Source organism: Mus caroli, unplaced genomic scaffold, assembly GCF_978045245.1.
Source record: "Mus caroli unplaced genomic scaffold, Mus_caroli_1 scaffold_1, whole genome shotgun sequence".
NCBI classification, from domain to species: Eukaryota; Metazoa; Chordata; class Mammalia; order Rodentia; family Muridae; genus Mus; species Mus caroli.
In genome coordinates, this window is record NW_028227256.1 from 57,044,108 (window position 1) to 57,054,923 (window position 10,816).

At 37.2% G+C, this 10,816-nt stretch overlaps 1 protein-coding gene across 7 annotated transcripts in view; it reads left to right on the top strand.

Moving 5' to 3' along the window:
- The window catches only part of Carf (calcium responsive transcription factor), a 55,959-nt gene extending 46,316 nt beyond the window's left edge, over positions 1-9,643 (top strand). For 6 of the 7 annotated variants that reach the window (XM_021159158.3, XM_021159169.3, XM_029479605.2 and 3 more), the window contains 4 exons: positions 1,652-1,715; positions 2,969-3,099; positions 3,452-3,821; positions 6,231-9,643. In XM_021159158.3, the coding sequence (XP_021014817.1) occupies positions 1,652-1,715; positions 2,969-3,099; positions 3,452-3,821; positions 6,231-6,337 (672 nt within the window). In that variant the 3' untranslated portion in view covers positions 6,338-9,643. The remainder of the gene's footprint in view (positions 1-1,651; positions 1,716-2,968; positions 3,100-3,451; positions 3,822-6,230) is intronic. The other variant, XM_021159175.3, reaches the window with a different exon arrangement.
- The last annotated feature ends 1,173 nt before the right edge of the window (positions 9,644-10,816 follow it).

Sequence of the window (10,816 nt, forward strand, 5' to 3'; positions counted from 1 at the left end):
TGATCACACCCACTTCTTTGTCTCATTAGAGCCTCTCAGCTCCTGTTAACACTGTAGAGTCAGTATACCATCTCAATTATTATGATTCAAGAAAACACGCTATACCTAGAATGCATATTTTCTAAAATATGAATACTACAAACTCTCAGATGATGACTGAATATTTACTACTCTTACAAGGAAAAGAAACAGATTTCTGAATCTAAATATAATAATATTTTTATGAGAATTATTTCTTATTTAGCTTACAGATATTTATTGAGCACATACTGAGTATATCTCTTCCTCCATTTTTAAAAATAAGTGGTCACGGTTAAGTAGTTCAAGTTCAAATGCACAGTTTTGATGTAAGTTCCCTATGCCATATATGAATATTACTTTTCACCTCATATTTTTATGATATAGTTTTCCTGTCACTATTAGGAATTTCTGGGAATTGAACCCAGGAAAATCAGTTGATGCTCTTAACTTGCGCTATATCTCTCCAGCCCTGGTGCTTGGATATTTCAAATGCTAGAACTGCTGGGATGGTGTGTATGTGTGCACGTGTGTCTGTCCAAACTTTTAATTATTGATGTCCAGAATTCAAGAAATAAAATAGATTTGCCATCTACACTTCCTATCAAAATTGTTAATACCTGAGTTCAATAGTAAAGAGGGTAATTACAAAGCAAAGCACAAGGTATAGTATGAAAATAAGATAGGACGCTGGCGGGGAGAAAAGGAGCTCTGTAAAGTGCTTGCCTCCAAACTTGATTCCTTAGAATCCACCTAAAAATGTACGGTGGGTGTGAGCGTATAATGCCAATGGAAGGGGTGGAGACAGGCGTGGAGCTGGCTGACTAGCCAAAGTGGTGAGCTCCAGGCCAATGAAAGATTCCATCTCAAAGGAAGTAAGTCACTGTTCCCCCTGGCATTCATATGCACACGCACGCGCACGCACACACAGAGTTTTGGCTAGATGGCTATGTGGTAAAGGTACTCGCCACCTATCCTGACTACCTGCATTTGATCAGAGCCCACAAGGTGGAAAGAAAACTGATTTCCAAAAGTTGTCCTCTGATTTCTACGTGTATGTTAAGGCATGTGTGCACATAAGCATACACACACATATGCACACAAAATAAGTAAATAAATGTAAAATTTAAAAAGACGTGCCCACAAAATAAGTAAATAAAAGTAAATTTATAAGCCAGACATGGTGGCACACGTCTTTAATCCTAGCACTCGGAAGGCAGAGGCAGGCGGATTTCTGAGTTCGAAGCCAGCCTGGTCTACAAAGTGAGTTCCAGGACACCCAGGGCTACACAGAGAAACCCTGTCTTGAAAAACCAAAAAACCCCAAAACAACAACAAAAAAAAGTAAATTTATAAAAAGAAAATATAGTTGCATTAATGTTTTAAGATTATTTTCGGGCTGGAGAGATGGCTCAGTGGTTAAGAGCACTGACTGCTCTTCTGAAGGTCCTGAATTCAAATTCCAGCAACCACATGGTGGCTCACAACCATCCGTAATGAGATCTGACACCTTCTTCTGGTGCATCTGAAGACAGCTACAGTGTACTTATATATAATAATAAATAAATCTTTAAAAAAAGATTATTTTCAGTATAACTGCTGTGTTTTACTGAATCAAATATTCTCATTTCAGCTTCAGTGGACGACGGATAGTGGGAACATTCTCAGAGAGACTGTAACAGTTACATTTGCAGAAGGTATGTTATTTGGATTTTTTTGTTTTTTGAATTTTTGTTTTTGTTTTTCAAGACTGGTTTCCTTATGTAGTCCTAGAACTCACTCTGTAGACCAGGCTGGCCTCAAACTTAAGAAATCCACCTGCCTCTTTCTTCCAAATACTGAGATTAAAGGCATGTGCCACCACCACTTGGTTTATTTTGCACATTTTTATAACATAAAAATCAATTAATGTTATATCTGGAAGGAACTTTAGATATCTCTTATAATGAAATTACTTTTGTTTTTCATATGTGTGCATATGTGTATAGGTATATATGCATGTGTGAAGGCCAGAGATTAATGGCAGTGTCTTCCCCCATTACTCCCACTTTTTTTTTTTTAATTTTGAGACAGGGTTAATGACTAAACCTGGAGCTCCTGTCTGAACTGGTCAGAAAGTTCCTGGGGCCTGCCTGCCTTCTCCAGCCCCTAGTGCTGGGGTTACAGACTCTCTCTGTCCTAGGAAGCTATGATAATCTGGCAGGCTCTGGAAACAGTGAAGCAGATACATGATCTATTCGTTTGTGGTTGTGTCTATGTTTCTGTGTGTATTTTGGTTTTTGCTTCTTTGTTGTTGATTTGAAACAGTCTCATTAGGTTCCTGGGCTGGTCTGGGCTATCTTAGGCTGGCCTCAAACTCATGATAGTCCTCCTTTATTAGTCTCAGAAGTGCTAGAAATTACAAGCATGAGGTACCATGCCAGGCTAGTTTGGGATTATGCATTAATTAACTGATTAATTAATTATTTATTTTGAGGCAGGGTCTTACTGTGTAGCCCTGACTGCCCTGGAACTCACCGGGCTGGCCTCAGACTAACAGAGATCTACCTACCTCTGCCTCTGCCTCTGCCTCTGCCCTCTGTCCTCTGCCCTCTGCCCTCTGCCCTCTGCCCTCTGCCTCCCATGTGCCACCATGCCTGGCTATGTGTTTGGTAACTGATATTTTGTTTGTTTGTTTGTTTGTTTGTTTGTTTTCAGACAGAGTGTCAAGTAGCCCAGTCTGTCTTCAAATGCACTTCTCTAGCCAAGAATTACCTTGCACTACTGATCCTCCTGTGTCCCCTCTAGAGTTCAGGAACTGTGTGCATTTGCCACCTTTGCCTAGCTTACTGACGATTATTGGAAATCTTTTGCAAACCTTTGACTTTGCCTTATCTTCTATTCTGATTCTAATAGTAATGGTTGTTATAAAGTTCAAGAAAATAATTTGTCTATCTCTTGTTTAACTTAGGAAATTTACTAGGAGAACCAATTCCCAGCAAAATGGGAACAAGTCAGACACAGACTGCTTTGTCTCCAGAGCCACTTCCCTTGCTCTCCCCACTTTCTTCATTTCCACCCAAAATATTTACACACTTTCCGGTAGGTACCCTTTAAACAGATATATCTAGGGATCTTTCTCTTCCATGACTTCTTCTATATTGATTTTAGATTATTGTTCTGAAATTACAATAATGGCCATATATTTCTTCATTACTAATTTTCCAGTCCTTTGTGATTTGATGTGAAATGGTAACTCAGGTAATATGTTTTGAAAATTTGAGAGACTATGAATGCTTTGTTGTACTACATTTCATTTGGTCCTTGTTTCTGTCTTCATAGACTATTTGTTAATAATTACAAACCTATTACTTTTTTTGTTGAAAGACTATCCTACAAGAATGTCATATTAGTAAATCCAAATATTGTGATACAACTCTTTTCTCTTCGGAAGGCTTTGAAGTTACAGCCAAGACTCTCCTCTCCTGATGGCTCACAAGCTTTGGTATCAGTAGATAGCCATGCATCCTCTAGTCCTTCCGGCCTTGTGGATGCTGTAGGAAATGCTGAAGTGAATAACCACTCTCTACTGCTTGGTCAGAGTCAAAACCTTGGGACAGATACATGCCTAACCCAAAACAACAGCACTTCCTCTTCCATGGGTAACCTCCCAGAATCAGTCCCGGATCTAGTTGCAGAGGATCAGCTGGTGGAAGGTGAGGATGTTGAGGATGCAGGGACTCCGGAAGGAAGTGTAAATAGGACTCTGTTGGGAGATGTACAAACCGTTCCGATACAGATCATAGACAGCCATCCAGCTCTTGGTAAGTGACCATCAATTTACAATTCTTTTTAACCTTTTAAAACCTGGGATCACTACATCAAATAAAAGGAAAACCAGTCATTTCTACCCAGAGGGTTTATTACATTGTATAGTTGAAACAAAATTAGGAAAAAAAAATATGAGGTTTCACTTACTTAATATTTTTTCTTATTTTGTCTAATTATTTAATTCCAATGACATTTCCATTGTTTATTCCAGCACTTAGAAGGCTTAGGCAGAAGGATTCCAAATTCAAAGACACCCTGGGCTACAAAACAAGTCTCATACCAGCCTAACCAACTTAGCAAGATCCTGTCTCAAAAGAGGGCTGGGGTAGTAGAGTACTTTACTCCATAGTAGGCCGTAAGAACTGGGTTCAGTCCCCGGTACAGACAGGAAAAGAAGGAAAGAGGATGAGGAAGGAAATTATTCATTTATTTTTAATAACTTTTTTTTTTGAGATAGGGTTTCTCTGTATAGCCCTGGCTGTCCTGGAACTCACTTTGTAGACCAGGCTGGCCTCGAACTCAGAAATCCTCCTGCCTCTGCCTCCCGAGTGCTGGGATTAAAGGCGTGCGCCACCACACCCAGCTTTATTTTATGTTTTGATACCGGGTCTCACTATGTAGCTCTGACTATGCTGGAACTTACTATATAGACCAGGCTGGCCTCAAACTCACAGAGATCTACCTGCTCTGCCTTTCAAGTGTTGGAATTAAAGCATGTGCTACCACCGCTTAGCCCGTATTTATTTATTTTATCATGCATATAAGTGGTTTACCTGTGTGTATGTATGTGTGCTACATGTATGCCTAGTGCCCAGGGAGGGTAAAATAGGGTGTTGGATCTCTTAGAGCGAGAGTTACAGATGGTTGTAAACCACCATGTGGGTGCTAGGAACTGAACCCAGATACTCTACAAGATAGCCAGGTACTCGGAGCCATCTCCCTAGTCCCAAAACTCATTTCCAAGTGCTGATGCACTTCTGTGGAAAGAGATAGGTATGCATTTTGCTTTGAAGTATAACATTCTTCACAGAAATTATTCTTAGAACATATATCTGCCTCTATCTTAATCAGCACTCTTTTGGTAAATAAAAATGTGAATAGTTCATTCTAGAAAGATTTAAAGTTTTTTAAATTTATGGGAAACATACTTGTAAGAAAGTTGCTGGACTAGTACTCAGAAGGCAGAGGCAGAAGGATCTCTGAGTTCTAGACAGCCAGGGCTCCACAGAGAAACCCTGTCTCAGAAAAAGAACAAACAAACAAACAAAATATTTACCAGAGAACTTTTATGATCATGAAGTAACTTTATAGATGAAAACAAAAATACATATATGTAAATTTATTGTCATAACTTCATGAGAAAGTTAGCTATATACTCATTCTACAGATTGGGAAACCAAGGCTCAAGTAAGTAAGTACTTGCCTGATGTTTGTGTTTAATAAATGATAGAGGAGGGAACTATGCCCAGGCATTCTTACCCTTCTAAAGCTTTCTTCCTTTTATCATGATTTCACCCTCTATGTAGTCACATAGCATTTCTGAAAGCATGAGTCCAAATGGCTTTCAAAGGCACTCTTTTTAGCCCCAATCTGTATGCTCTCTCTAGTGAGGTCAGTCTGAGGGGGTCAGCAGAGGTGAGCTCTTGGAGTCATCCAAGTCCCTCTTCTGTGGTTCCTGTGTCTGGGATAGAACTCCAGTATTCTCGTCTGTTACAGTCCTGGATGTGTTCCGCACAGTGCTAAACAAGCCAGTCCCTGTAACCTCTGCTTTCTAAGAGCAACCAAAGAGTGGAGATTCTTAATAAAGTACAATGACGATTTGAGGTTGGGCATGATGGTGTATGCACTCCGATCTCAGAGTTCAAGGCCAGCACGGTCTACCTAGTGAGACCCTGACTCAAAAACAAAACAAACAAAAAGATGAAGATGCTAAGCATTGCACTGCCCAGTTGACAGCATTACTGCTGGTCTGCTGGTGCCATCCGTGTGGTTATGATCACGGTGGAGATCTTCTGTTTAGGTCTTCTGAAGTGTTTTAGATAAGCAAACACATAGGTCACCCAACTGAGACAAAGCTATCATTGTAAGATGTGCCACTGTGCTTTCAAATATGCCAAAGTATTTATCTCAGTGTCACCACAACCCTTTTCTAAATTATGATATATTTGCATTTATTTTAAATTCATATATATATTTTAAAGATAAAGTCTCAGGTAGATCAGGCCGGCCTTGTGTTGGCTGTATTACTAGGGATAACATTGAATTCCTGATTCTACACTTCATTGCGCTAGTGCTGTGACCACAGGCATATGACACTGTGCTTGGCTTTAAATGTACATAATTTTAAAGACCGCAGTGTCATAAAACATTTTCTAACCCTTCTGATTTTTTTTTTTTTAAAGTTGAAGAAAGTCTGCCTAAGAACCAAGTTAAACAAGAAACCAATGAGCCAACACTGTCTACAGAAGCAAAAACTTTCCTGGACTGTAAAAAAATATCTGCTACATAAATATTTTAGGTTTTTCAGAATTTACAGCTCTGGCCCCTTCTGATGTCTTAGTAGGTGGAGATTGTCTGAGATGGTGTATCAGTCACTGGATCAGAAATGTATGATGGGCAGTTTTGACTTAAAGCTCCAATATTTGTTGCCAATTCTATATTTGTATTTCCCTTAAGAAATATTTTACTTTATTTTGTATTCCTTTTTATTATTATTATTATCCAGTAAGGCAAATATTTTAAAACATCATCTGAAGTTATCCACAGTAATTTAGTGTGAATGCAAATAGTTATCTCTCCAAGTTTTGGTTTTTACAAGACAGAAAAGACCAACAATAAAAGCAGTGTGTGAGTGCATGTGGAGGTGTGTCAGAAAATGTAAAGTTGTAAGAACAGTTTTGATTAACCGACAGGTGAGAAACTATTTATCATCTGTGTATTTGGAAAGATAGAGCAATAGATGTGTATGGTAGCACAGAGCCACCAAACACACCTCCAATGCTGCATTTGCAGTTTATCCTTGGCTTACATCTTTAACTGTAAATGAGTGGTACTCAAGGTCATCTGTAGTCCATCTGTCAGTCATTTCAGTGACTTGGAAATATTAAAACATTGAACTAATCACACATTAAAATAACACAAATGAATGTAAATGACGTGTATGTTAAATGGGACTGGAGGTAAATCTCTACCTAGGAATAGAAACATGAAAAATTCAGAGATGTGGGGAAATGTTAGAATTTCCTACTATTTATAGATCATTTGGGGGAACTTTTGATGATAGAAAAATTGTTGTTGCTTTTTAAAGATTCAATTTTGACTAGAAAATAATTTAAATAGTATTTACATTTTTTTCTGTACTAGAGTTCTTTCTGAATTGATAGTATTACGATTTATATATTTCAAGGTAAGTATATATAGCTTGAAATATAGTTCATATTTGAAACTTAAAAATGTCTTATCTGATATTTACTCATTAAATAAGAATATTTATATTTATACCTAGTACCAAATATCAAGTAATCAGTATGTTCATTATAAACTTGTTTTTATGGAAGATTGACTAGGTAGAAATTTCAAATGTAACCATTCTGAAATTAACCAAGCTGAATGTAGTGGTACATACCTGTAATCCCAGCACTGAGGAGGCCAAGGAATCGGATTATAAATTCAATTAGCCTAGGTTATAGAGCAAGACCTTACTAAGAAAGATCACCTAGAAGATTCTTTTTCTGGAGATTCATTTGTGAGTTACTTACTTTTTGTTTTGTTTTGTTTTGTTTTGTTTTGTTTTGTTTTGTTTTGTTCTGTTTTGTTTTGTTTTGTTTTGTTTTTCGAGACAGGGTTTCTCTGTGTAGCCCTGGCTGTCCTGGAACTCACTCTGTAGACCAGGTTGGCCTGGAACTCAGAAATCCACCTGCCTCTGCCTCCCAAGTGCTGGGATTAAAGGCGTGCGCCACCACCGCCTGGCTGACATTTTTATTTTTAAAAATAAGAACTTCAAGTGGATATTAAAGTTTAATATTCAAAGCATGAACAATATAATTTGATATTTGTCCTTAATACTTTACATGGATTGACTTTGCTAAAATCTAATTTCCCATTATTATTCCCTTTGCTTTGGGTACATGACCTGTACCTAGATAAAGCTCTGTTATTTAAAAGTAGACAGAACTCTAAAGTTCATTATCATTACATCTGTGTCCTTGTCAACATAAAGCTTATTATATCTTATTGAAAGCACAGTTCATATATAATTATATGTATGATTATTCGTGGGGACTGCTTTTCTTTTTTTTTTCTTTCTTTCTTTTTTTTTTTAAGAAAAAAACTAAAGATATTTGTTGCCAGTATTTATAGCAGCGGGCTACTAAGCCTGAATATATTACATTAAGTTTAATACAATTTGTAGTCACTTCAAAACCCAGGTTCGCTTAGTCTGTGTGTGCTTAAGAGGAATGAAATCAAATTAGTATATAGTTTAGGACTGTATAGGTAATGCTCTTTTGTTATCCATGTTATAGAAACTGTTTTTCAAGAACAGATAGGTTTTCATCTTCCAATAATGATTACGGTTTATTACTAAATATCTTACATTCCTTTTTTATTTGGACTGCTAAGGAGAAATGCTTGTTAAGAAACAAACTAGTCAATTTCCAGTGAGGAGAGAAAGAGCAGATGACCCAGAGGTTACTGTGTAATCAGGAACAAGTACAGTGAGGACGTGTTTCTGTCACTTCTTTCCGTCAGGTGGAGTGGCAGGCACCTGTAGTCCCAGTGGATCTCTGTGAGCTCCAGGGGAGCCTGGCCCACACCGTGAGGTCAGGACAGCCAGAGCTACATAGTGAGGCCCAGGAAGAAAGAAAAGAGAAAACATATTTCTGTCACTTCATTCTGTTTGAATGTGTCTTATGTTAATATTTTTTATTATGAGAACAGAAAGTTACATATATTCTTCCCACAAACAAAAAAGAAAACAGAAAACTGAATACTTATATCTCTAATTGTATATTTTTGCTTTCTTAGGTAGAAACTGGAACTATTAATATTTTTGAGTATTTAAATAAGTAGTTTTTAAAAAATGGTATCTAAATGAGTTTAAAATTTTATTTGTCTTCTAAACTCATGTATAGTCACAACATGTCAATGTTGGCTAAAGGTGCTTAGTACCAGTTTTTGAAAACGATGTTTACATATTTAAATATTTAATTCTTTACAAATGTACAAGATCTTAAACAAAAGTGTATAAAAATTTCAGTATCTGTATTTGGCATTCTCTTAACAACTCCACAGCAAAATTTGGCAATACTCTTTTGTTCATGTATTACACGATGTAGTATCCGTAGTGGAAAGCTGAACATTTAAAATAAGCAGTTAGAAATTCATAATCATAGCCTGGCTTGTTTCTCTGTAGTTTTCATGGTCTAGGCCTCCAAGTCAACTTTGTATATACACCAGGAAATTACAGATAAACAACCTCAGGAGACTTTACCCTCGGTAGTAATTTTCTTTGTAAGCAGCCAATGTACTTAGAAAGCTGTAACCTCTTATGCAGAGTGAGTGTTTCCTAACTGATAGGAAACATAAGCTTGGAGGTCCGGTCCTGCATTGAAGTTTTTAATTTTAAGCCCCAGCTTGTGCTTTATTTTGCTTATATCCTGTCAAACTATATACTTAATCATGTGGGTTTGAGATAGTGTTTGCTTTATACTAGATTTGTAAAAGGATTTTAAAATATGTATGTATATATTGTAACTTGATGTACAGTGTTCTTATTATAATGTAATTTTTATTAAAAAATTCTGTTTTTTTCTTATGTGTTAGTTTTTGAAAATTTGCTTTTCTTGAAGATAATGAAAAATTTTTTTTTTGTTGTTTTTTTTGTTTTTTTTGTTTTTCGAGACAGGATTTCTCTGTATAACCCTGGCTGTCCTGGAACTCACTTTGTAGACCAGGCTGGCCTCAAACTCAGAAATCTACCTGCCTCTGCCTCCCAAGTGCTGGGATTAAAGGCATGCGCCACCAGGTAATAAATGCTTTGGTATTTGAGATTTTTGACTAGAGATTTATAGCAGTTTGAAGCCTGATAGTTTTTAAGGATTAACAACCATTAGCTTATACATATATGTTCTACACACACACACACACACACACACACACACACACACATATATACACACATGGCTGATGGGTAAAATTCAAGTGTGATGATATGAGTTTAATCCCCCAAAACAGATGTGATGGTGGAAGAAGAGACCCCACAAAATTGTCCTCTGACCTCCACACATGCACACTCACAGAGTATTAATTTACAAAACAAAATTTTTCATGCCTGCAATATGGCTCAGCATGTAAGTGTGGTCAGTAAGCCTGATCACACTGATTTAGATCCAAGCAAGGAGAGTACTGACTGCTTCTGGTTGTCCCCTGATAACCTCTAGCCATGAATGACCTGGGGCTTATACACCTATATACATAGGTAATGAATACATAGATGTTACCAAATTTTAATAGAACCGCATGTGTGAAAACATCTAAGTAATTTTTGACTATACATTTGGTACGATGATATTTTCAAATACTGCTCCATATATTTTGAGTGATAACAGGATTGTATGAGAAGGAAAGATCATTAACCTTTCATCCTCTTTTTTGATTTTTCTACTCTGCCTTATCTTTAGAACAACAGAAAAATCCTGGGCTTGGATGTGTCTCAGTTGATCAAGTATTTATCATACGTTTGAGGATTGGAGTTCAGCTCCCATACTCGGCATCAACACACACACACATACCATACCCACAATAATAAATTAATTTGAAAAAACAACAAAAGGAAGAAGATCTAATACAGATCATGCAAAGAAAGTGAAGATGGTTTTGGGAGAGGAGCCTTGGAAGGCGTCTATGCAGATAGTTGAGTAGTCACTACAATTCCCCAGTCGGCCCTGCAGACTAAGGGCTTGGGATTTATTTATGTTAATAAACTTAG